At 48.5% G+C, this 24,711-nt stretch overlaps 13 protein-coding genes across 13 annotated transcripts; 9 read left to right on the top strand and 4 right to left on the bottom strand.

Annotated features, from left to right (window-relative positions):
* Nucleotides 1–1,219: 1,219 nt before the first annotated feature.
* LACBIDRAFT_310437 (uncharacterized protein) lies at nt 1,220–1,816 on the top strand (the record flags this gene model as incomplete). The annotated part of the gene is made up of 2 exons (XM_001887555.1): nt 1,220–1,232; nt 1,293–1,816. The coding sequence occupies 2 exons, from the start codon at nt 1,220–1,222 to the stop codon at nt 1,814–1,816; spliced, it is 537 nt and encodes a 178-aa protein (XP_001887590.1).
* A 2,083-nt stretch (nt 1,817–3,899) lies between these two features.
* Nucleotides 3,900–4,823, top strand: LACBIDRAFT_191873 (uncharacterized protein). Its single transcript, XM_001887554.1, has 4 exons — nt 3,900–3,985; nt 4,038–4,159; nt 4,224–4,643; nt 4,704–4,823. The coding sequence occupies exons 1-4, from the start codon at nt 3,946–3,948 to the stop codon at nt 4,788–4,790; spliced, it is 669 nt and encodes a 222-aa protein (XP_001887589.1). The 5' UTR covers nt 3,900–3,945; the 3' UTR covers nt 4,791–4,823.
* A 558-nt stretch (nt 4,824–5,381) lies between these two features.
* LACBIDRAFT_332936 (uncharacterized protein) lies at nt 5,382–6,280 on the top strand (the record flags this gene model as incomplete). The annotated part of the gene is made up of 5 exons (XM_001887553.1): nt 5,382–5,548; nt 5,609–5,652; nt 5,711–5,766; nt 5,862–5,865; nt 6,114–6,280. The coding sequence occupies 5 exons, from the start codon at nt 5,382–5,384 to the stop codon at nt 6,278–6,280; spliced, it is 438 nt and encodes a 145-aa protein (XP_001887588.1).
* Nucleotides 6,281–6,656: 376 nt separating this feature from the next.
* On the bottom strand, nt 6,657–7,861 carry LACBIDRAFT_175105 (microtubule binding protein; the record flags this gene model as incomplete). Its single annotated transcript, XM_001887494.1, has 6 exons — nt 6,657–6,882; nt 6,945–7,055; nt 7,106–7,427; nt 7,475–7,512; nt 7,563–7,669; nt 7,741–7,861. The coding sequence occupies 6 exons, from the start codon at nt 7,859–7,861 to the stop codon at nt 6,829–6,831; spliced, it is 753 nt and encodes a 250-aa protein (XP_001887529.1). The 3' UTR covers nt 6,657–6,828.
* Nucleotides 7,862–8,156: 295 nt separating this feature from the next.
* LACBIDRAFT_310434 (uncharacterized protein) lies at nt 8,157–9,276 on the top strand (the record flags this gene model as incomplete). The annotated part of the gene is made up of 2 exons (XM_001887552.1): nt 8,157–8,954; nt 9,013–9,276. The coding sequence occupies 2 exons, from the start codon at nt 8,157–8,159 to the stop codon at nt 9,274–9,276; spliced, it is 1,062 nt and encodes a 353-aa protein (XP_001887587.1).
* Nucleotides 9,277–10,222: 946 nt separating this feature from the next.
* Nucleotides 10,223–11,623, top strand: LACBIDRAFT_310433 (uncharacterized protein; the record flags this gene model as incomplete). The annotated part of the gene is made up of 3 exons (XM_001887551.1): nt 10,223–10,356; nt 10,407–10,654; nt 10,710–11,623. 3 exons carry the CDS (start codon nt 10,223–10,225, stop codon nt 11,621–11,623), a joined length of 1,296 nt encoding a protein of 431 aa, XP_001887586.1.
* A 1,276-nt stretch (nt 11,624–12,899) lies between these two features.
* LACBIDRAFT_310432 (uncharacterized protein) lies at nt 12,900–14,367 on the bottom strand (the record flags this gene model as incomplete). The annotated part of the gene is made up of 2 exons (XM_001887493.1): nt 12,900–13,912; nt 13,965–14,367. 2 exons carry the CDS (start codon nt 14,365–14,367, stop codon nt 12,900–12,902), a joined length of 1,416 nt encoding a protein of 471 aa, XP_001887528.1.
* A 434-nt stretch (nt 14,368–14,801) lies between these two features.
* LACBIDRAFT_310431 (uncharacterized protein) lies at nt 14,802–14,993 on the top strand (the record flags this gene model as incomplete). Its single annotated transcript, XM_001887550.1, has 1 exon — nt 14,802–14,993. The coding sequence occupies one exon, from the start codon at nt 14,802–14,804 to the stop codon at nt 14,991–14,993; it is 192 nt and encodes a 63-aa protein (XP_001887585.1).
* A 341-nt stretch (nt 14,994–15,334) lies between these two features.
* LACBIDRAFT_310430 (uncharacterized protein) lies at nt 15,335–15,876 on the bottom strand (the record flags this gene model as incomplete). The annotated part of the gene is made up of 3 exons (XM_001887492.1): nt 15,335–15,445; nt 15,501–15,804; nt 15,866–15,876. The coding sequence occupies 3 exons, from the start codon at nt 15,874–15,876 to the stop codon at nt 15,335–15,337; spliced, it is 426 nt and encodes a 141-aa protein (XP_001887527.1).
* Nucleotides 15,877–17,223: 1,347 nt separating this feature from the next.
* LACBIDRAFT_310429 (uncharacterized protein) lies at nt 17,224–18,510 on the top strand (the record flags this gene model as incomplete). Its single annotated transcript, XM_001887549.1, has 6 exons — nt 17,224–17,304; nt 17,360–17,390; nt 17,440–17,814; nt 17,865–18,227; nt 18,280–18,384; nt 18,437–18,510. 6 exons carry the CDS (start codon nt 17,224–17,226, stop codon nt 18,508–18,510), a joined length of 1,029 nt encoding a protein of 342 aa, XP_001887584.1.
* A 389-nt stretch (nt 18,511–18,899) lies between these two features.
* Nucleotides 18,900–20,198, bottom strand: LACBIDRAFT_332931 (uncharacterized protein; the record flags this gene model as incomplete). The annotated part of the gene is made up of 7 exons (XM_001887491.1): nt 18,900–18,911; nt 19,068–19,115; nt 19,164–19,271; nt 19,329–19,497; nt 19,528–19,595; nt 19,815–19,971; nt 20,065–20,198. The coding sequence occupies 7 exons, from the start codon at nt 20,196–20,198 to the stop codon at nt 18,900–18,902; spliced, it is 696 nt and encodes a 231-aa protein (XP_001887526.1).
* Nucleotides 20,199–20,502: 304 nt separating this feature from the next.
* Nucleotides 20,503–22,294, top strand: LACBIDRAFT_310427 (uncharacterized protein). Its single transcript, XM_001887548.1, has 6 exons — nt 20,503–20,571; nt 20,630–20,749; nt 20,809–20,822; nt 20,879–21,139; nt 21,202–21,362; nt 21,588–22,294. The coding sequence occupies exons 1-6, from the start codon at nt 20,526–20,528 to the stop codon at nt 22,117–22,119; spliced, it is 1,134 nt and encodes a 377-aa protein (XP_001887583.1). The 5' UTR covers nt 20,503–20,525; the 3' UTR covers nt 22,120–22,294.
* A 543-nt stretch (nt 22,295–22,837) lies between these two features.
* LACBIDRAFT_310426 (uncharacterized protein) lies at nt 22,838–24,188 on the top strand (the record flags this gene model as incomplete). The annotated part of the gene is made up of 5 exons (XM_001887547.1): nt 22,838–22,890; nt 22,964–23,201; nt 23,265–23,337; nt 23,400–23,765; nt 23,815–24,188. The coding sequence occupies 5 exons, from the start codon at nt 22,838–22,840 to the stop codon at nt 24,186–24,188; spliced, it is 1,104 nt and encodes a 367-aa protein (XP_001887582.1).
* Between the last annotated feature and the right edge of the window lie 523 nt (nt 24,189–24,711).

The raw sequence follows: 24,711 nt of genomic DNA, 5'->3' as shown, positions 1-24,711 counted from the left end.
TTTATTTATTCAGGGAACAGACAGTCGAAATATCGGCGGACTCTTCCTCTTCTGCTTTAAATAATTATCAGAGGGGGGTAACGTGATGACACAGGGGAGAAACGGTGATTTGTCCAATGACTAAATTACTGGACATATGTTGATTGGAGGCATTATTGCTCAATAATTTACTTCACGTTTGTCAGGTGGGTAAAATCAAAATATGCCCAACATTAAACATCAACTGCAATTAGGATGTGCACAAAGGACCACATGAGAACTATTGGCAAAATGTGCATCAAATTTTCTCCAGCAGCTCATTCAATATTTGTTTCCAATGTGCCCAGATATGATTAAATGTATTCAGAATATGCCCAATATTCCAAGACCAGCTTCATTTAGATTGTTACTAATGGGCATATTTTATATGTGACTACCATCCATAGTGTCTTTTTATCTCAGCTTTATTCTTGAATATATTTTAAATTTATCTTTGTACAAATGTGAAGAAAATCATTGAGCAATAATCCCTCTGATCAAAATATGCCTAGTAATTTACTCATCGGACAAATCACTGTTTCTCCCTGTGTGAAAAAAATTCCCAGTCGATGCGTACTGAGAAATCTTGAAATAAAATCACCAAAATATAAGATATCTTACTGCGAAATTGTCACCACATCTGTTGAGACAATACACCAGTTTGCGCGGAATATTTTGCAGCTAAACGATGAAACGCCGGTTCAATTTACAATTCCCAGAATTTTTTTTCTTTTCCAAAATTCTTAAATTTCAAGCTGAATTATACTCCGTAGGGAGACCACAAATTAAAGCTTCTTGATTGCTGTTTTTTTGCCCCTAGTTTTGCCCAAAGTAGCGGGCGACGTGATGGCGACGTGACAGTCTAAGCACTTATGTAACCCCCTTACGTAAACGTAAACGAACCATTATATAACTTTTTTGCCGGGTTTAAGTCTTGAGCGCTTGAGCTCTGAAATTCAAAAGGCTCCAGAACTCATTTCTTCTGGAGCCATTTTTCCCTACAAAATCACGGATTTGTCAAGCATCGATTGGCCTTGAACTTACCTCATACTGAACGTGTTCGACAATACCTGGGCCTCCAGCTCTATTATTCATGTTTTAACGGTAAATGATCGCTATTCTTTCTTTGATTAATCCTTCACTGGGGCACGCAGAGACGTTGCATATGCCAGACACTTAATCAGAAGCTCCTAGTCAAGAAATGGCTCAAAAAAGCGCGCAAGACTCCCCTCCCAATTTACACTGCTAAATATCCCCCTGATCTGTATTTGTAGCACCAATCCTCCGTTTCCAGATTATCGGGCAGGAACAAACAATACCTCTGCACCATTCCATCCTCTGGCCTAACATGACCCTAGAGCATGTTTTGTCTACGGAGGATGATAAAGGATTATATCCTGGCATATTCTGCCCTCTGCTAGACGATCCCATCGCGGTGACATTACTTTTCATCGAATCATTTCCCATCGATAACAATGATCACGCTTCGTCAAGTAGCAAGAATGGTCAACGAATGGTACGTTTCCGTAATCTCGTGTGCGATACAAAATCTCAGCGAAGGGGTGTCGGAACGCGACTCCTTGCGTTTGCCCTATCGATGGCTAGATCCGAATTGAACGCCACAATAGTGTGGTGGGACGCCAGAACGTCAAGCCAAGATTGGTACAAAAGACGGGGACCTAAAGCGTTTGGAACCGGGTTCTTCAAAGACTCCGCGGAATACATGAGCATGAGAATAATCGTTTGGGAATTGAAGGGCCAACAATACTCGGAAAGTGTCGAACATGAGGCTTCATAAATACGTGCGTCAATCACCAATTGCCATCTAACCTTTACTGAATATACCTGACGCTTCTATAACAAGAATCGACCTAATTTCTTTCTCACCAAGCTTCAAAAACATCAGACACGGCACGGACGGTCTGCATATGGACTGAGATGGGAGGGTTTTTTCTCTCGTTGCTGCCCACATAATAACTCTAGTGGAAATTTCCAACGTGCAGAATTCCAGGTTCATTTTCCCTTTTGTTTCGGCGACCCACCAATCAGCTGGCCACGATCCACGGGTGAACCGTCATTTCCTCCCTTGGCACAGCTCCCGATAACAAAATATTGGGTCCACAAACATGTGTCGACCAGCGATGCTCACGCGCCCTACAACGGACGCCTTTGAACATTCCACAGAAAGATACCCAAGAATTCACAATACCGCAAGCAGCCGGTGATCGGGAACGGTGAATATTTGAATAGGCACACTGCGAGGTCACCCTGGATTTGCGGCACGCTCTGATGTCATTATCCAGCCCGATAGAACAACGTGTTTTAAGCTCGCTACTGACTAAAATGTAATTGAATGGGTATATCTCATGTTCCATTTATATGCCTTCTCACGTCGACGACGGCAACTAAAAAAAAACACGAGCGTCCTCGTATGGCGCTTAACTACTTCTGAAAGGTCTGGTGCGATATTCGACCTGGATTAAAGTTTCCATAAAGAGATACACCTGGTGGATTAGTAGCGGAAATTTTATTCAAGAAATACCGTTTCGGCCACTAGGTCCCGGAAAGATCGATGACAAGGGGCGGACAGAGGAGCAATATTTTTTGGCATGTCGTTTTCCATATTCGCCGCTCTTCTCCACTTGAATCGCAAGGTACAAATTGACCCCGAACTAACCCCGAGAAGTATTATGCCCATTTGAGTACCGCGAAAAACTTATAAATAAGAGGGACTCCTTTCTCGAATTCAAAGCCCTTGAACTTTCTTTCCTACCGCGCGCTTTGACAGAGAAATGCTTACCCACCAAGTAATTCTCCTCGTCTCTCCAGTTTTGCTATTTGCTTTGTCTCAAAGGCGGTCGATGCAGCGAATGCTTCTCAGCTTTCGATGCGGCCGTCTTTGTTCATAGCCAAAGTAGTGAAATGGAGCGTCATTGGGAATTAATTGTGGGTCGGCCTGTTCCTAAAAGCTGAGGACACTACGCTCTCATTGTTCTTGCTCTTCATAGGCCGCTTCCCGTTGCGTTTATGCTTCTGTCACTTTCGCTCATTTGACGAACGTGCCTACTCTCTAAGGTGATCATTAGTTCCGCTCAACGGTCGGAGGCGTTATTCCAATCTGTCCTTCAAAGGCTGATTGTTCCCAGCCTTTGGCATACTTGCTACCTTTCGACACAGGTTGGGTCAGTTGCTAGAACCTTGTTGCAGACAGTTCAGAAGGGGCGCTTATTATCTCCATTGTATAGGTCCGTAAGTGGAGATATGAAATATAGTTTGTCGAAGGCTAAAGACGATTTGTATAAATTGCTACAAGGTTGCTGTGGTATCATAAACCTCATCTAGGCTGGTCTCAAATGAGTTTAGCTTATTAAATAAACATGTAACGGCATGATGAGTGGAGGAGCTAGCGCTGCACGCCTACAATGTCGTTAAGTCTTGCCGTGCCGAATCTTGGAATTTGAATGGACAATCATGTGGACTTCGGCAGACGAGGAGTTCAGTTGTGCAGTTGTTGTACAGTGTGGCTTTTGCCGAACGCTGGCGCAAATCATTTTTTAGAGTTCAGGACTCCAATTGTGGGGATTCATAAATCAATGAATTTTCCGAAGGAGAACTATTTTTACATACGAGTTGTTGAACGTTGAGGAGCTAACCAGGGTACAACCAAGGTACAACTGGCAGCGCAGTATGCCGCAAGATCCTAGCTGATAGGGGACTCATTTATTGCGAGCACGTTTTTTTTGGGATTCTTGGGCCAACCAGGCTAACAATCGTCCTTGTTCACGAAGGTTACAGTAGATCTTGAGGACAAGGGCAAGTGATTTGAAATTATGTAAAACATATTACATAAGCCCTGATCATCTTCCAAACTCTTCCGCTAACGCTCACCACGGAAATCGTTATATTCTTCAAGTTTTCCGTATTTCTATGGACGCCCGTCTTCGTCGAGTAAACAAGGAGATTGCTGGTCAGTGCGTTAGTCTCCCGCCGAACCAGCATGCTGACCATTACCACTCAAGATTGCAAGAACGACAAGACCTCCAATATCAGGATCGAACTCATCGATGAATCGCCATTTCATCTAAAAGGGTCGTTCCCAGGTCCTGATGGCACGCCATACGAAGGCGGGCACTTTGAAGTTGTGAGTTCACAGTAATCACCTGCATCAGCATTCTCAGACTTGGCATGTTTCGCCACCCCAAAAGGACATTGTGATTCCCGAATCGTACCCCTTCCAGCCTGTGAAGATGAAATTCATAACCAAGGTGTATCATCCGAATATCTCGTCGGCCTCTGGAGCAATTTGTCTCGACATTCTTAAAGACGCCTGGTCGCCTGTCCTCACCTTGAAATCTACCTTGATATCGCTCCAAAGCCTTCTCTGCTCACCGGAACCAAATGATCCACAGGACGCTGAAGTCGCAAAGCATTACTCCACGAGCAAATCTAGCTTCGAGGACACCGCGATATATTGGACGCAAATTTACGCAGGCGGGCCAGGCCCTAAGGAGAAGAAAGGAAAGGGCTCGAGTAGATCGGATGTAAGGGATGAAGTGGCGATTGCGGGGCTTGAGAAAGCACACGTTGACCAGTTTGAAGCTCTCGGTTTCCAGAGAAGCAAAGTTGTACGTTCGACCCTCACCGTTAACGTTAGGACCTCAACTCAATTTTTGTTTTTGTGGCAGATTGACGTTCTCCGACGGCTGAACTACCGTGGAGCTAACGTGGCTCAGATTACAGATGACAGGGTTGTAGAAGAACTGTTGAAATGATCATCTTCGTTTTGAGATTTCTTTTCTGCAGTCTTACATGACCACGCAACTTTGCGAACGTTTTCGATCTGTTTCGGCTTCCCTCGCAAGGTCGTTGAAAAATTCTGGTGATTAAAGCCTTGCGGCCTCAACGCCCGTTCCCTTTTCGGTCCTCTTGAGTAATTTGCGGAGTTGTGTCTCAAGAAAGAAAGTCAACAGGTCCTTCAAGCTGCCTTGTGGCCTTCGCTGAGTTCAGAATTTACTCCGAGTGTCATTTCTCTTTGAAAGGGAAGCACAACACGCTGCAGCATGGCATTCGAGCCGAGGCCTCGTCTCAAGTTCTCCCCACTCCCCATGATGCCGTGATAACTTACTAAAATTCATAGACGCTTATGCTGTATTATGTTGTTCGGCTGGCTGACTCTCCGAGTCCTGCACCGGCAAGAGCGAGGAGATCTGTCCAACTGATTGTCCATGACCAGGATAAGGCACACAGATCATGCCCAAGGTTTGAAAACGCGGCTGGCTGACCGGTGACGTGAGTCCGTAGACTCTCAATGCCGTAGTTGACCAGAGTAGAATTGCCGCCAAACGAAAGTCGTGCTGATACGCATGGTTTACCGCCAGGCCAGGCCAGTATTCGGACCTGAAGATACGAGTTTTGGAAGTGCTTGTTCGACAACGCAGCAGCCGGAGCCGTCGCGCAATTACCTTTCTAAAATCAAGGCCTCTCCATGTTTCCGATTCATATCGGGGTCCGTTATTTGCTTGAAACGCTGGTGAGCAATTTTTCAGTCTTATCTACCTTTCATGAAATCGGAACGAAAAAATCTCACCAGGGAAGATCCCGTTAGCCAAAAAGAGACGGCTGTACTGCTTACGGGTAGGTATAGACAGACTTTCCAGAACTTTGGCCCCCGTCCGTCACCGTAAATTTGCAGATTTAAAATCGGGCGCGAAGATTGCCGTCATCAAAGGACAATTCCAACAAGTCGTCGTAAGTGCAGGTTTGCATAGGATGGGATTAGAAAGCCAAAGTTGGTCCCTGGGAGTCTGCATGCAATTCGTGGATTTGAGCGAATTTTCTGTCAGTCAGGTAGGTAGGAGCTGTCGGGGAATCCTAGAAATATGTGGAGGCCGATTCTTGATGATTTTCGAGGTCCAACCCGTCGGGTAAAAACGTCCAAGGTCTTTGTAGTCAATTGGTAAGCCTCTTCAACACGACGCTGTCTTGGCAAGGCGAGAACGATCAGTAGGATGCTACCCGATCCAAAAGGTAGCGGCTGGGAGATAGTACTTGCGCCGTCTGGTAAACTTGTGCTGTTAACTCGCCTGACCCGGTAGACCGGCGAGCTGAGGCTCTCAACCTAAAATTGTACAACGCGGTCGCCGGGGCAGCTACAAACTCGCAGTATTGTGGTCTTCAGAACGATATGGCTCTGATGTCAGGTGGAGCAATCATCAAGGCCGTCCAAGCAAGAATCTCACCAGGGCAGATTCTGTCCATATAGAGAGATGCGTGGGTCCAGTTGCCAGCTTGCCACATGATAGGGACTCACTTCCGGGTTCCCAGAGGTAAATGGAGTCGAGATTAGATAACACACCGTGAGGTTGTGAATATGCTTCGCCCACTCCAGTTGAAGACTGAGACGAACCACCGGTGTTCGACATCAACAGCATACACCTATGTGACTAGCTAGATGTCACCCTAAGATGTGGCAGTGGGGAGACTGTCTTTCGGAGGTAGGAAGAGTTGGAAACTCGGCGGTTCCAGTGCCAATCCCCCAAGGAAAAACTCGCAGGTATCCGAGGATTGGAGTTGACAGCAGTGATTTCATCTTGAAGAGGACGCAAAACCTGCTGGAATGGTCGGTCGAACTTCGGTCGGCGGGGCGGCCCCAGCCCGGAGCCGTTGATTACTTTTTATTGGTTGCACCTGAGAACAGCTGGTAGATGAGGAAGAAGGTACTAAGGAGTGGAGTAATTGATGTATGAAATGCTATGGTATCGATATCGACTAAAGAACAGCATGGCCAAGATGTGAAGACGAGGATTCGCATCAGAAAGTTTCCTCCTCGTCGACGGCAGTTCCTTCAGGAACTTCAAAGCCCTCCTGTCGCAGCGAAAGAATGGAGAGTCGGGCGACATTCAAGGGAGAGGAACGTTGGCGCTCACCTCGGTCGAGTAGAGAATCTTTTGGATGTCCTTCAACGTCGCGTCGTCAGGCTTCCCTTCGGCTTCTAGGGCCTCCACCTGTTGCTGGACGAGGATCTCGATATCTCGTAGCTGAAGGGCTAGTTAAAAACAATAGGAAACGAACGACGTTGGAGGCGTACCTTCTCAAAGTAAAAATCCCGCTCCTTCTCGAGCCCTTCTAGATGCGTCGACATTTCCTTCAGCTGCGCCTGGAGTGCCTGTACGGCCTCGTTTGGTTGGGCAGAACCGGATCGGTAACCGCTAACGGGTGTCCTCCCACCGGCCCTACCAGCAGCGGCAGCCAGTCCGGGGTTTGTAGTGCTCCTTGAGGTGGCGATGGGGGCGACAGTGGCGGGTGCCTCCAAGGCTACGCCCTTCCGTCGGGCGACTGCATCATACCCTTGACCGCCGTAATTTTGGTCCCAAAACCGTTTCATCCATTGGAGGAATTCGAGGTTATCCCTGGCCTGAGGTGAGTAGGTGTGCAGGGTGGGGTGACGCGTGCTTACTGCATTTTGCATTTTACCAGCTTCTCTACGGGGATTGGCTGGGACATTCTGGTCAACAATGAATGCAGAAAACGATAGTGCCACGGACCTTGTCGATCTTCTTTGCCTTGAATACGTTCTGCATGACTTTGTAGTTCGCTACGTATTCGTATTCGTGTTTCGCGTTCATTTTGACTCTGATCATAGGTAGATCGCCTAGATCCACAACAGAGAGAGGCAATAGACGTCAGCAAAGCACCTCGGTGCACGCGATTGGGGTACTTTACCGTAGATTGAGTCGAGAATTTGGCAGTACGCGCCTCCGCTGCCACATTGCTCGACTTTGGTGTAGTTGATTTGCAAGAGCTCGTTGAGCCACTGCAACAAATCAGTTCTAGAGGCCGTCATCGTCGTCTATGGAGGCTGGAGATGCGGTGTACGTTGGGGGAGGTTGCAAACTCGTTCGACGCCAACGTCGCTGGCGAGTTAATTTAACCGATTTGGTCATCGGTGGTATTTTAATTATTAAAAAAAGGCCACTCTAACCTAAACCCCAGCGTGCACAAAGGTGAACTTGGTTCACACATGAATATCTGAATGCTTGTTTACTTTTTATTTGAACACCTCGACGTACCAATCATTACTAGAGCAATCAGTAACCCCACAAAACTCATCTCTTGGCTCAGAACACAGCGCAAGAAACATGCCACTCACTCAGGCTCTCTCCCCCGAACTTTGCGCAAAAATTGTCCAATGGTCCAGCTCGAAACGCTCAGATTTAGCCGCTCTTTGCTTGACTTCCAAAGCCTTCCAACGCGAAGCCGAAGTAAAGCTGTATGCAAACCTCAATTTCAGCATTACCACGCAAGCACACATGGCCTGCCGAACCCTAATCGCACAGGATCGCCTCGCCAGTCTTGTAAAACTTTTCTGGTTTAACCAGGACAATAGACGCACACCAACAATATTAGGCCCCGCGTTCTGGGAGGTCATCCACGGGGCGCTCACCAAGATGCGAAACCTCGAGAACTTGCTGTTATTTGATCACGGATACTCCAACACGTGGATCTTTGATCCCACACAGATCCAGTTCCAACTTGTGGAGGCGAAACTTCGTTTTGCCTGGGATATGAATGTCGCTAGGTTCTTGGAAAGCCAGAAGAGGCTCCGGGTGTTCCATCTGTACGACCAGATGGAGGAAATAGGCGCTGAGATCAATCCCGCGCGCTTGCCCCCGCTGAATGTCCTGGATGCGGCTTTGATGATTGGAATCCAGTTTCTTTCTTGCCCCCTCACCCATCTACAACTGGTCCTTGACAACGACATCCTTCCGTCTCTGTCTTTAGAGATTCTCGCTGGGCTTGCGCCCCTCAGCAAGACACTTCGTTCGCTCAACTTACTCGAAGTGCATGAGATTATGTCCACTAAAGCGCTCGAAATTGTAGCAAATTGCTGCCCTTTGCTCCGTCACATTGGGCATTTTCCTTTACCCATTGAAAATGTTAGTCTATTTCTCACTCGTGTTATCGGATGTAGCACTAACCTTCCGTTAACCATAGCGACATGAGTTTCACGCCTCCCTTTTGCGACTGCACTACCTCCGCTCCATAGAGCTTGACGTTACTCGCTGGGTGCCTCAGCCCATTCTCACAAGCCAGCGAGCACTCGCGGCGGAAATCAAGACGTTTTGCCCTACGATTCGTGCTGTTGCATTTTGGATGGGGACCACAAGATTCAAATGGACCTACTCGGGCGAAGCCTGGAGTCAGCGCACGGACACTCATCAACATCCTCAATATACATTCGTTTGGACATCTGCTTGAGTGACATTTTTTTGAGGGTGAGTTTCTCAATACCTGTACATTTATGTTACTGATCAGTGCAAATCCAGATATTTGTGTAAGGGTAACTGAATCATGTACTTTAAGATAAGGAATCATGGTGCTATCGGCGATCGCGTGCACACGCAATGACATGGTGATCAGGAGCGCACAAAAGGCAAGTCCTGAGGTCTTAACCGCCACCAAAAATTGGCTGCGCAAATTGGCACGCCACAAAATTTACTCCCGAGGAAATAAAAAAAATTGGAGGGTGACGACAGCACAAGTACTAGCGCTTCAAGGCGAATGGTGGTTATATGTATTTACAACACGTCACTTCAATATAATCAATCAGAGGATGGTAAGTATGCATTCTATATTGATATAAAGACGTTTCTAGGTCTTCTTGAGATCGCCACAGTTCATTCTGATTATTGTACAATATTCATTAACTTACAAAAACACAGCCCTAAGTCCTCTCCGTGTAGTGGTCAATCATGAGGAGGAGTGGACCCTTCATCAGACCTAGTCCAGAATACCAATTTCTGCCAGATGGCAGCTACCTTGGTCGGCCTCCGCTATATGCATCCGACGTCGTCACCAACAGCAAGACGTATTAAACTCGGTATCTCATCGACTCGAGAAGGGAAGGGACGCTGTTATTTTGAATGTAAATGAAGCTTTTGGTTGGCTTTTGGAGTTTACATGACAAGTAAACAATTATTGGTCAAACAGCCTATCGTTCTGAAGCCAGTTGTAAGTGATCTCTGTTTTTTCTGCGGCCTCTGTGCCAACTCTGTGCGGCACTTTATTTGCTTTGGTCGGTGTTGAATAACTGGACCCTTTCGAGTTTGACTTTGATCCGAGATATGATCCGAACACATCTCAGACACAACGCTTGTTGAACTTCAGAACTTGTGTTGAACGCTCGCTCCTTTCCTCTTCAAAGATGTCAACGACTCTCAGTGACCGCATCACTGCTGTCGGAAACGTTATCTTGAAGGAAAGGCCTTTTTGCACTGGAACTTGTTCGCTCACTAAAGACGCGGGACTTCTTTTCTTCCGCAAAGGCGACGCTGCAGGGTGAGCCCACTCCGATTTCCAGGAAATTTTTTTTCATGCTTTGCTGTTAGATGGGTCGATCTTGCTGACCCTAGCGATACAAAGCTTCAAGAGTTGTTAGAATCCTGCGACCAAGCTCCTGTTTCCAACGGCTCATCTCCAAACGCGTGGAAGATGGACAACTCCAAATTTTCAACTCGCCTCGACGCCAGACTCGTTGATGCTGGGGTCATGGAGCATGTGACCACTGAGCTCGTCAACCTCTGCAACAGTACTCCAGAGAAAATACGATCGGAACTGTTTCAGTTGAATGTCTATGGTCAGTAAAATTTGAGGTTGGCACTATGTTGCTGACTCATGCCCTTTTTCTTCAGGTCCTGGATCTTCTGTCGAGGCGCACAAAGGCGTGCCCAGCAACGGGATGTTCGGATCTCTCGTCGTATTTTTTCCCACTCGCCATGAAGGTGGTGTAGTCCACATCCGTCATAAGGGCAAGGAATGGTCCTTTGATCCCGCAGCAATCACCGCCGCTCAAGAAAGTCCCTCAATTGCCTTCATTGCGCTCGACTCTGATGCTGAACGTGAAATCACTGTGGTTAATTCCGGCTATTGTGTTACAATAACCTACAACCTATATTTCGACGATAGCGACATATCTGCCACCCCTCAGAAAGGTATCGATGAAGGAGAGGCTCTTCATAAATGCCTCTCCGCCTTACTTGACAATGCTGAATTCCTGCCAGACGGCGGCTATCTTGGCTTCGGTCTCCGCTATATATACCCCGTCACCATCAACAACAATGAGTCTTATAGCCTTCGCAAGGTGATTAAATCCTTGAAAGGAAGGGACGCTGTTATAAAACGGGTTTTGGAGCAGCTTGGTCTTTCTCCCAAGCTTAAGATCCTTTACGAAGTCGAAGAGGATTGCTCAGCTTTTCTAGTTATGCTGGACAGCGTAGATTCATTTCCGGAAGATCAAACCAACTGCATTCCAACTCTCAGAGAAGCCCTTCCTGGGTCTCCAAGTGCGGTGGTTCTCCGCGAGACGGATGAGGATACTGATGCAACTGATTGCTACGGAGGCATAATCCCATCCAAGAGGATTCACTGGGTTACACCAAGGCTGACAAGCTTCACTCATATCATGTCACAGTACATCACATGCGGATACGGAGACGAGGTGTCGCTTCGATACGCCTCTGGAGACATCTGCCTTGTGGTTGAGATCCCTGTTACAGGGAAGAGGCTAAAAAGAAAGAGAGGTGGGAGAAAAAGCGGGGGCAACTGAGCATCTCCCTCAGCGGGCAGACATGGATGTCCACCGCAAAATTGTCCGTAGCACTTGAAGGTTTTCATTCTTTGCGAGGCAAGCGTATATTATAAATGTACCGATCATTGTCTCGTAAAAAAAAAGTAAAGGATACCACATAAAGACGATACCCTTCCTTCAGGCTACAGTTAGAGAATCAAAGCCAGATTGAGGGACCTGTTTGAAAATAGTTGAAGACACCGTCCTTGGCTTGATGTACTAATCACGAGCTCGGTGGCCACATACTCGATGATCCCACCATCAGCGAGATCGAGACGTGTTGCAACATTGGAGGCATCGATCTCCCAAGCCTTGGGAATGTTCCGTCAAGGGTAGGATCTAACAAGCTCTAGCGAGGTATTGCGTCGGTCGCATCCGCTAGATTGACCCATCTAGCATTATACGTCTTTCATTTTTTGGAAAAGAGTTGGAAGAATAATAGGCTAGACTCACCCTGCAGCGTCGCCTTTACGGAAAAAGAGAAGTCCCGCGTTGTTGGGTTAGAGAACGCGTTTCATTTCAGTGCAAAATTACTTCTTCGGAATTGTATTTCCTGAGGCACCAAGGGGAATAAGTCAGAGTGGAAGTTGACATCTTCAAGTTTTTCCAAAAAGCATAAATTAAAGGGAAGTATGAGTATCTTAGCACAATCTTCGTGAGACTCACTGAGTAGCAGGGAATCGCCACGGATCTTGACGGTTTTTGCAATGTGACTATCGCGACCTGCTTCAAGTTGTTGTGTTTCCGACGACCAAATGTAAACGCAAAAACAATCAATAGAGCGTAGGCTCGTATCGACCTTTAGAGCCGTCGCGTTCAACGCGGGTCGTTCTGCCCCACAAAACTACACGATTCACCAACATCAGTACAAAAGATACAGGGAAGAGTCGCGAAATTGAGGCTTACCCGATGATACTGATATGCTACCAGGTACTTAGGCTGAATTCCAAGCTGATCAATGTGAAACGTTGGTTGAGTCAGGGGATGCAAATTTGTTAAGGTTTTAAAAACGTACACTTTCTTGCGTCTGAGGGCCTTGTATAAATCCGAGGACAAGTCGGTAGAACGTTTCCGAAAGCCCACTTCTCGACGTATCTTGCAATTAGCAACCCGCAAAAACAAGCCAGGTAACATATAATATTTGAGGCTCTACTTACGCAATGCGCGTCCGTCACTAAAGTCCCTTGAAATCAAATAAGTATAAGCTCTAAGAATATCTTTTGCGCACGAAAAAACTCATTACTCAAATAAACGGTCATCCCGTCAACGCAACCTTCTCCCCAATCGGCCATTTCTCCTCCTCCTCCAGCCCCACCACCACCCTTTCCTTTTCCTTTTCCCTCTCCTCCCTTACAGTCCCCCTCGCCCCCGGCGGCCCAACCCTAACAACCAAACACACATCACCCCTCGCATACCCCAACCCAACCCCACTCCCTCCCTCACCGGCACCCCCCACACCCTCCATCAAATACGGGCTCGAAAATCGCGCACGGCTCGTCAAAGGCCTCACCCACAACACCTCCGTCGAATCCACCCTTCGCCCTTTATCACCCTTCTCCATCCACTTAAACCTCTCCTCCAACTCCTCCGTCCCATAATCCCTTATCACCTTCCCGCCCAGCCGGACCAATACGTCTTTCAGCCCGTTTTCTAGGTACGTACCCTCGAATGATCGGGGCGCGGATAGGAGGACGTTGTATTTGTACCCGCTGAACCGGCGTTGTGCCGAAAACACTGCTTTTAGTGTGGTTTTTATGGAGAGGTGGGTGTGGCAGGTACGGTGGATTAGCGCGTCGGTGCCCTGCAGGGAGGAGAGGAGGCCGCGGAGGTTGGGTGTTCCGGGTGTTATGGTGTAGTGGTGCTGGAGGCCGAATCCTAGCAGGCCGCCGTGGGGCATGAATGTCGCGTCGTCAAGGAGGGTTTGAAGGGCTGTTTGGAGGGCTGTTTCTTCGAGGTTTGGAGTTGAGAGGGGATGAGTTGGTGAGGAGTGTTCGGGGGTTAGGGAGAGGTGGTACGTCAGCGAGACGCGGTGCCCTAATTGGATGGGCGCAAGCTCAGGCTCCAGGTCGTTCGTGAAAGCGATATATGCTATTGATGGGGTTGTTGACGCGCATATAGCCGCTGCAGAATCGAACGTCCATTCCTCGGCTCCACGACGGAGGTGAAGGGAACCCCCTACATACAGTGTGGGAAACACGACGATGAGTGTCGCGAGGACGTTTTTGTCGCGTATCGTAATTCTGGAGGGTTCAGAACACGATGTCGGGCCTGGTGGAAGTCAACGTCAATGAAATGGAAGCGAGCAGAGCAATTGTATTACCGTGTACATCCAACTGCTGCAGCTCTACCTTCACCCTCCCCCTCTCCTCATCGTCACAGAAGAGGTTCGTCCGAATGTATTCCAAGATATCCGTAGCATGCACATCAAACGACGGCGAGAACCTTGTTCTCTCCATCGTCCCACACTCATCACACGCTTTCACAAGCATCTCAAGCTGCAGGTGACTAACATCTGCCAAGTCTAGCCAACTACCGTCGTCAGCTCGCTGAGTGGAACAGCAACAATGACCCAGAACGTACTTGGCTCCGGTACCCTCTAAGTCTCGATAGAACAACGCTCGAGAATGGGATGCGAGAGGCGCTGTTCCGGTGCAGAAGAGGGCGGTGTTCGTGAGTGCAGCGCGCAGGGTGGTTAGCTTGTCGTTGGTCGTCGACGAGGACATTGTGGTTGGGAACAACTGCACAACAACTGCACTTTCCCGGACCGGCACGCCGTATTACGGCCGGCGATTCAAGGCATTCCTAAACGCAGGCAATTAAAGGCAGGAGGCTCCTGGTGCTTGGGATGAATGAGTCCTGGATGCCTTCGAGGCGCCACATACCCATGGCTCAACTCTGAGGGAACCGAGACGGAAGAACTTGCGAAAGCGGAGTCGACTTTGTTGCCGTCAAAGGTCCCGAGGTGCCATGTCCGATTTTGTACAAGTTTCCCCAGGCTCATCGTCATTTTGCAGCGTTTTAGATAAATTTATGGGTGAATCGCAAAAAGCTGTCCGGGAGATATTCAGGAAAGCACGCGCGGCTTTTCCTTCAATAATTTTTTCGTAAATATTCCTTCTTGACACTATGCTTCATCGGGCTAAGGAAAATATTGTGGATGCCAGTGAGGTCTTCCTCAGATGCCAACACCAACTCCTCACATGAAGGCGTGCTGACTAGTTTATTGTACGAAATGAACGGCGTTCGGGGATTTGTGGGCGTCACCGTCGTCGCAGCGACCAACCGTCCCGAAGCTATAGTGGAACCCAGCATTCCTAATGATTTATTTGATGATAAGATTCTGCGCTGATGCGCCCCGGAAGACTTGATCGCATCTATACGTCGATCCACCTGATCAAGAAGCGAGAGAGTGTAGAGATTTACAAGAATATAACTACAGCATATGTTTTTTTAGGCTCAGATCGCGACGAGATAATTTATTTCAAGTCTTGACGGTGGTTGAATAAAACAGGGGTAGGAAGGAATGGACGATGGACACACGTGGGAGGGTTAAATAATATGTAAAGAATGATACAAACTAAAAATGCAAGCTCAGTGCCCCGAGAATGATTATCCATCCAGTATACATACGACGTTAGCCAAAGGTAAACTGCGTAGAAATGCGAGTTGGAGGTGCGTGGATTGGAACCTTCAAAATAATATGTCAGAAAAAAAAATCACAACGACGCTCATATAACTGTCAAACCCCGAGATCAATTGGTCAGAAGTTGAAGAAAAAACGAGCAAGCAAGGCCATGATGCCTGCTAGAAAGGAAAACATAAGCTTACAAAAAAAGAACGCGAGGAACATGCTCACCGGAGTTGAAGCGTCTGCATCTTGAATACCCAGTTCAAAAACAGAAAGAACCAACCGCCGCTTCACCGTTGTCAGCGGTGCCACGTCCGGTGAGACGATGCCTGAGACCTTCGAGGAAGGCCCCCAACAATCATCCAGGTGTGCAATCACGCATCTGCCTGCCCACGCCCCCGTGTAGGAGCGGCTTTCCACACCCGGATAACACCAGTACCCAGGATGCTTTAGGACATGTGTGGCGCAGCGATTGGTTGTTCTGCAAGTGAAAGGGTACCCGCCGAGTGTATTGTGCTTGTGAAAAGATGAGCTGGTGGTCCCAAAGGATGCTCGTGAGGTGGCTGACAAAATAATGGAAGGATAGAGCTTACAAAAAGCGCATGAGCCTGCGCAATTAAAAACGCCAGGCTCAGAAAGAAGAATCGCTGTGGGAAAGACGCCACTGAAGGATAGATATTAAGGCGATGCCCGAAGCAAAAAGGATTTACGACTCACCAATAATCAAATGCGCCGTGTGTCGACGAGGTTCAACCCGCCACAAGAAAGACAAAGCCACTTATGCACCATGTTGAAACCAAGTCAACCTTCATCCAGTGTCAGTCCTGGCAGATGGTGTGTCACTCCGGCCCCCCTGACGGGAGGGGCCACGCCAACACCCCGATACCTGGATCGATTACACACCCAGGCAAGGGATGCGGCTACTTTACTACGCTTAGGCTCATGGCCACCACGCAATAGGAGATGTGACCGTGGCGATACCTGACTTGGAGACGGGAATGGATGATTCGCCTAGAAATAGGCTGCGGTGGTGCCAGTGTTCGGGTCGATGATGTTGTTGAGTTGGCGAGCTAACTTAGAGATCGTGAGGCGTTGGGCGTGGCTGGCTGGCTTAGACAATTAGCGTGCGTGGAAGTGAACAAGATGCGTGGCGTACTGGTACTTAGCAGGCGTGAGGAGTGGCTCAAGCAGGTGAACATCGCAAAGGCGAGATCATTGATGAGATAGAATGAAAATAGTGAGGTCGTTGAATAGAAGGCACTAAGAATCAAGGCGGGAGCCGCTAGTAAAGGGGGTGGTGGTAGTGGGTTTGACCTGAGCTATGGTCAGTTTGTTCAACAGCTTTAAAGTTTATTTATAGCCGTGAGCGTATTTGGTCGGGTGTGGACGAGCTTGGGTCGCCAAACATACGCCTTCTCTTTGAATTTGCGTTGGGCATCGGTTGCCCTCACCTTGTTTGCAACCCTCTAATAGGAGCGCAGAGCTTCGAACATTGCCTATCACCTAAATGCTCAATGGAAATGGGTAACCTGGTATCAATAAAGCTCCGGGAAGAAGACTCAACAAGTTATAAAACCAAGCTTCAAGTTGGGTGCGCTTGAATGCCATTGTATCGCATATTTCTGATTATGCATCTACAGACGGAGATATTCTCGAGAAACACGCACAAAAATCGAACCACAAGCAGTGGGTGAAGATAATTTGAACCATAAGGTTACGAGAAACGAAACAAGCCGGATGCTGGATGGAGTGGTTAGGAGAACTTGGACTGGCGCCAGCGGTGCGCGTGCCTGCCAAATGTCGGGTGGTCGAAAGCAAGTCGAAAGAGTGCTACTGTGTAGTCTGGAAGAACTTAGAAGGTGTCAGTGAAAGGGGTGTCATCGGTGATAGCCGGCGCGGTTGAGGCACCAGGAGGAAGCGCCCACCAGCTGTTGCGACCTACGACCTCACCATGGCCACTGCTGATGGAGCGCGCAAAGTTGAGAACACCGCTGGCCAAGCTTCTCTGGATGGGCAGGGAGGAACTGAGCCAGTAAGTGTTGTGTCAAGAGTCTCAGCACTTTTGATCTTGAATTCGAATAAATTAGGCAGCTCAAACGAGAAGCGAACACCGTAATAGTGCGTACTCTTCGTCATATACATCGTCTATTTCACATAATACGCACAGTATACTATCGGTTATATACCAAAGAAGGCCGACTCGAATCAAACAACCCGATCTTCTCCAACGATCGCTTCATCAGTCGCATCTCGTCTAAATCAGTGAGACCCCCTCACACAGCCGCCTCGCTGAAGAGGTACGTCTGCAAGGTTGAAGGCATGGAAGGCTCGGAAAAGGGCGCTTTGTATCTGTCGCTGTCAGAAAAAAAGCCTTTGAACGACTCTGCTCGTCTTGCGCTCCGATGGAACTCTGGGCCAGGATCATCTGAGTTTGACCCTGTAGTTCTCGTTGTTGATAAGGGCGCCCTTGAGAAGAGACCCAAATCTGCGAGTAATGCAGGCTCGAATGAATTACCCGCATGGGAGATTGAAGAACGCTTTGGTGCGCCTTGTGCTTTTGTTCTCAATAACGCTCAAACTCACGCTCGCCAGTGTATTACCGACTTTACGACGATGACGGCGAAGCTGTCTCAAAGACGTCGTTTGACGAAAGCGACTCTTCTTTGGGTCGCATCGACATATATACCATCCCAGTACCGCACACAGTCGCTTCCTTGAAATATTGCCTTGTTCATGTAGAAGGGGTCTCAGGTCACGATGTTCAGTTGCTTGAAAATGAGGATGCAGAGACTACCTTAAACGACGGCGATGCCATTGCCATTCTCACTGATGATTTTCCAGGCTCAAAAGATGATCAGCCAATAGTGTTTACATATGCACGGGATGCTTCTGGTAAAACTATGGCATCGGAGAACCCATCCTTTTCGAGACGTCTTACAGCCACCGCAAACTGGGGTGAGTGGTAATTGTTATTAAGGAATACCGTGTTGCCTCTCATATTGTTTAGCCGGCGCGATGTTGAATGACGGGTTGCACTCAATGGTGATCGGAGAGATCTTTCAAACAGATGGAATTCTCATGAGCAAGTCGTTCCAGCATGGTGGTGCCATTCGTATATCTGTCTGTCTGTGGCATTTTTGTTGTTACTGATCTTTCCGGGATAGAATATGCAGGCTATGTTGGAATCAATAGTGCTGGAAAGCAAGCTTGTACGTTCTTATTGAAACCCTTGGTTTGAGGGCGGAACTTGCTTTCTTATATGACTTTTTTTTTTTTCAGTTGTTCCCTCAGGTGAGTTCTTACCTTGTCTACCGATTAATGCCATGGTTAGTGTAGCCCCTAGCGTTTGTGAAATTATCGTGACACTTCCTTGCAATGCCTGTTCTTTTTTTCGATGTATATTCCAGTCTTTTGAAATGATTAAAAAGTTCCAAAGGCTGACCTTGAAAAGAAATAAAATCAGCGCCTGAATTAAAGGTGTTTGCGGAGCGTAAAAGCTTCAAGCGAGGATGCAAATTTGGGGGAAAAAAACAGAGCCCGGCGGATTTGATTTTTCTTTCCAACTTGCAATAGATATTTCGCATAATGAGGACAACGAGTTTCATTTATTTCGACGTTAAAGTGAGTTCAAGGGACAAACTAAAAAGAAAATTCTACGAATAAGGAAGGTGAGGGCAGTGACCGGGTGGAAAAGAAAGCGAGAGACTTGTGAGAAGGAATAGAAGAAACAGACATGCAGGACGTTGCGACTGTCAATTTAGTGAAAATGAAGACTCAGAGGCAACGTCAACTCACAAAGCACGTATACTGGAAACATGAGCTGAGGTCCCGAAGATTAACTCCCTGTAAAAATAGCATCGCGTTGAAAGAAAGCCATGTGAAACGACTCACCAGAGTAAAAGCACCCCCATGCTGAGTACCCAGTTCAAAAGCAGAAACAACCAACCGCCGCTTCACCGTTGTCAGCGGTGCCACGTCCGGTGAGATGATGCCCGAGACCTTCAAAAAGGCCCCCAACAATCATCCAGGTGTGCAATCACGCATCTGCCTGCCCACGCCCCCGTGAAGGTGCGACTTTCCACACCCGGGTAACACCAGTACCCAGGATGCTTTAGGACATGTGTGGCGTGGGGATTGGTTGTTCTGCGAATGAAAGGGTACCCGCCGAGTGTATTGTGCTTGTGAAAAGATGAGCTGGTGATCCCGAAGGACGCTTGTGAGTTGACTGACAAAATAATGGAAGGACAGAGCTTACAACAAGCGCATGAGCCCGCCCAATGTAACGCCACGCTCAAAGAAAAAATCGCCGTCGTATGGACGCTGCTGGACATAAATTGTAAAGCAACAGAGGAAAGTCAATACTTGAATGCGCCGCGCATCGACGAGGCCAAACCCGCCGCAAGAAAGACAAAGCCACTTATGCACCATGTTGAAACCAAGTCAACCTTCATCCAGTGGCAGTCCTGGCAGATGGTGTGTCACTCCGGCCCCCCTGACGGGAGGGGCCACGCCAACACCCCAATACCTGGATCGATTACACACCCAGGCAAGGGACGCGGCTACTTTACTACGCTTAGGCTCGAGGCCACCCACGCAATAGGAGATGTGACCGTGGCGATATCTGAGTTGGAGACGGGAATGGATGGCTCGCCTAGATTGTAATGCGCTGAGCGTTATGTCGGAGGAAGCGATGATGGTGCTGCGGCGAGGTTACGTAGAGACTATCAAAAGCCTTGAGTGGCTGACATGAGGAATTAGCGTGAGTGGAAGTTGGCGAGATGGTGTATCTTACTAGGCGTGAGCGGTGGCACGAAAAGGCGAACATCGGAAAGACGTTGTAATGCGCTGAGGGCTTGAAAGCTTGAATGTCCAGGTAAGCGATGATGTTGCGGCGGCGGGATTGCATAGAGGCCATCGAAATCGCATAGCGTTAAGCGTGAGTGGCTGACATAAAGAATTAGCGTGGGTGGAAGCTGGCGAGATAGTGTGGCTTACTAGGTGTGAGCAGCGGCGTGAAAAGTCGGAGACGAAGATCTGAAAGGCGAGATAGATAAGGCGATACAAGCAAGACGAGAACCGGTCAGGAGAAGCGCTGGTAGTGGTTTGAATCTGAGCGACGAATTGAAGCGAATTGAGAGCTCCAGTACAGCTTATTTATAGCCGCGTGTGTATTTGGTACGCGCCTATTTAGTATTACGTAACCAACCACGATTACGATTACGCAGTCAACGCGCTTTGTACCCACTCACCACCATGTCCAACGACGCCCCCGCCCCAGAGATCCAAATCAACGTTAAAGGTGCGTTTGTTGCGCCCCCATTCTACGTGGGAAACTGATGATGTTGACGACGGCCTAGGTCCGAGCGAGCTGAAGCTCCAGATCTCGATAACGACAGACAAGTCGGTGTTGGAGCTCAAACAGGCCATCGCTGAGAAATCGGATGTGGGTGCTGATAGACAAAGATTGATTTATTCCGGTTAGTCTCATGTTCTTGTTTTGCTAGTTTCTTTACGTACTAACTTACCCCTTACGAAGGACGAGTGCTCAAAGTGCGTTCTCCGTCTCTCACATTATCTTCACAAAGCATACTTATACCAAACCACAGGACGAAGACCCGTTATCGACGTACAAAATTCAATCCTCGCACACCATCCACATGGTCAAAGGCATCGCTCGCTCCAGTGGTGGCGCTTCCAACTCTTCCTCTCCCACCTCCAACTCGACGCCACAGCCCTTGCCAACGATGCAAACGGGGCAAAACCCACACGACCCACTTACACAGCTGAACAGCCATATGGGGTTCGGTGCGATGGCGGGGCTGAATCCGTTTGGTGACATGGGGTTGAATCCGAATGACCCGAATATGGTGTGTGTTTTTGCGCTCGACTCTGTTTTCTTATATTCATACTGACTGATTGCGCATTGTAGATGCAAACGATCATGAACTCACCCGAGTTCCTCCAGCAAATGTCTACGATGTTGCAGAATCCGGCCATAGTCGATCAAGTTATCGCCATGAACCCAAATATGGCGGGGATGGGCGCTCATGTGAGGGAGACGTTGCAGAGTGAGCAGTTTAGGAATATGATGTGAGTTTTTCGTCGACTCGTTTTCTTTGATTTGTGCTCGGTCATTTTTTTTCTTTTGCATGCCCCTTCTTGCCGAGTACGCACTTGCTCGGGTTTGGAGGAATGTCATGGTTTGGCTTCCACTGTGTAGCCTATTTTTTCCCCCTTTGCACCCCTCCTTTTGATTCTCCTTCCCCCTTCCACCCTCCCCATGTCCTACTTTCCCTTACTAACGCCCATTCCCAGATCAAACCCCGAACAACTCCAACAAATGATGCGCATGGCTCAGATGTTCAACGGTGCCGGAATGGGTGGAGGCATGGGCATGTTCGGCGCTCCTTCAGCACCTTTCCCCGCGCCTGGTACCCCCAATGCCAGCTCGACGACACCGAGCACTACAACGTCCAACACTACATCCCCGACGACGACAACGTCCCCAGCTGCCAATCCGTTTGGGATGTTCGGCGGAGCAGGGGGAGCAGGTGGGAATCCCTTCGCTGCCGACCCCGCTTTGATGCAGCAACTCCTGAGCGGTGGTGGGTTTGGGGGCGGCGCTGGTGGATTTGGTGGTGGGTACGGTGCGGGTGGGTTTGGGGGTGGTGGTGCCCCTGCCGTACCGACGGATACGCGGCCGCCTGAGGAGAGATTCCAAGTTCAGCTGCAGCAACTTCAGGATATGGGGTTCACGAATGCGGCGCAGAATGTAAGGGCGTTGCTTGCGACTGGGGGGCGTGTGGATTCTGCGATTGAGTATATCCTTGGTGGGGGTGGGTTGTAGACTTGTTCTTGGTGCTAGGGTGGGCAGAGCAGACGAGCGGACAGATGAATACGCTGTTATATTGATAGTATGGTGTGCAGCTCTGAACGCAAATGAACTTGTTTTCTTGTAAGATTTTGTAGGTACTAATTGTACGTATACATTATGGCCAATAACTCTGATCGACGCTTCTCACATCGGCCCATTTGCGCAGAACGAATGCTTCAGACACTTGGCCTTTGGCTTTAGCCCTCACCAATAATTGCAAGTAGCGCTCATTCAAATATTCAGGTCTCAGGTTGTGAGCAAGCTTAAGTCGTCCGTCATCTTCGCGATCGCTCTAACACCGATCTCAATATCAATGCATTCGAACTTTTCCAGACCACGAGAAGCTCTCTAATACAAAGTATCAGATTCTCAGGCCTGAAGCCCATCACTCCAGGTCTATCCAACGGGCCCCTACCCCATAGCCGTTCTCAATCCCAAGATAATGACCTTTTTTCTTTTTTTTTCTTCTGGCAAAGGGGCCTCGAAATATGCTATCTGTAGACAGGGCATTACCACGCTTCCTGAGGAGATTTTTCAAAAAAGGTTACACCCGTTCGATGCGGATTGTTAGCTGCTATCGAATGAGATAGTCCTTGAGTAGATAGGGCCACTTTTGATTGCATAGTTCAATTTGCGGTTATTTGTGAAATGTGCAAGCTTCCCAGGGCCTACTTTTCCTCATCTTATTACCATGCAAGCCAACGAAAGGGCAATGCAGCTCATGCTGCAGGTTAGTATGACTAGGTACGCATGTCCCTGTCGGTCGGGACTTTCAAGCTTCAGCTCTTTCTGCACAAAAAAACTTACGTCGTCACAGCCGGCAAGGCGACGAACTTTACAATCGGGGAAAGTACACAGAGGCGAAGAACACGTATTGGAAGATCGCGAAATCGGTGCTGGGAAACGATCTCGAAATTCCAACTTATTCAGGGAGTAAAGGCGGAGGGGTGCGGTGTAAGAAGTACATCGACATAGACCCTTTCAATCGGTCGAACTTGGTCGCGTGCTACAACGGTCTTGCGGCGTGTTGTGCGCGGGAGAAGGATTTCGAAAGTGTGCGTTTTTTTTTTTGATTCTTATACCTGTTAAATTTATCTCATCGAAACTATCAAACTCAGGCTCTGATGTGGTATGAAGAGATCGAGGTGGTCTACCTAAACATCTACTACACCTCCCCGACGCCATTATATGGTACGCGCCTCCCCTCCACCCAGATCTCTGTTCGGCCACACGCTCACCCACGCGATTATCAGACTGGATGAACTACAACCTCGACGTCCCAGAACTCACCTTCCAACGCGTCAAAGCCCTAACCACCTCCTCCGACCTCACGCTCCAACTGGGCAACACAGCCGTCGCATTCAACCTTCGCTGGAGGGCATGTACCAACTTTATCAGCATGCCCCCACGACACCATCCTCCGACCGTTAAAGCCATGAATAGCGCCGAGAAGATTGCTGAGCTGTCCGAACTTCGTCATCCAGATCCTCAGCTCATCAATAAAAGCGGTGTAACTGACCCGGCGCTGCAGTTGTATGGCTCGTGGGCGCGCGTTTCGTTCAAGCCTCTCCCGGGAAAGGTTTTGGCGAGGTCAGCCCATTCTGCGTTCATTTGGAAAAGTACGTGTAAACCGACGCGCCTCCATGGTTGACCTTAATGTATTTCAAGGCCACTTTTACATTGCCGGCGGACGCAAAGACTCTTTCGGACCTTTCTACCGCGATCTATGGTGCTTAGACCTAACTCAAAAACCCAGCTCTAGGGAATGGCGTCAACTCCCCGACTACCCTATCCCCAAATCTGTTTCGGGTATGTTCCTCAGCTGGAACATGATCGTGTACGAAAACAAAGCGTACCTCTTCACTGGACGGAAAGTCATCGACTACTTCGACCTCGTCACGGAGAAGTGGGGCAGGACGCCCACGACGTTCTCGCCTACAGCTGACGACCTCCGCGTGGGTCTTACAGGGGATTGGCCTTATAGAGGGTCAATCCTCGCAGATCGTCTCTGGAAAACTGCTCGTTTTCGGGGGATGTCATAAAGATACCAACCTCGGCATCAACCTGTTCATGGAGCTGGATTTGAAGACGAGGAAGTGGAGGAGGTTATCCGGGTACGCGTTGAGGCCCAAGGACGGGGATTATTCATGTCCCGGACCGAGGAAGAATGCTGCGAGTTGGGTGTCGAAGGACAAGACCAAGTTTTTCTTGCTTTATGGACATATTGATCGACAGGGGTGGCAATTGAGGAATGAGCCCCATGGAGAGGAAGAAGCGTTTTGTTTTCGTGATATGTGGAGCTGGGATTTGAGGGAGGAGAAGTGGCGCCCTGAACGGATTGCTGGGAATTATCCTTGTTCGAGGACGGAGATGGGTTTTACATATGTATGGCCCCCTTCTTTTTCTTTTTTTCCCTTCTTCTTCGAAATTACAAAAACTCACCTGCTTTTTTTCGACAGAACGAAAAGTTAGATAAAGCGGTGATTTTTGGCGGGTACAGCCCGTCAATGACAACAGTCTACCGCGAAAAAAGCATCTCTTTCCAATTCGCCTACCTCGCCGACA

This window comes from Laccaria bicolor, genomic scaffold, assembly GCF_000143565.1.
Source record: "Laccaria bicolor S238N-H82 LACBIscaffold_46 genomic scaffold, whole genome shotgun sequence".
NCBI classification, from domain to species: Eukaryota; Fungi; Basidiomycota; class Agaricomycetes; order Agaricales; family Hydnangiaceae; genus Laccaria; species Laccaria bicolor.
Note: the sequence above shows the minus strand (reverse complement) of the source record. Positions and strands in the feature narration are given on the sequence as shown.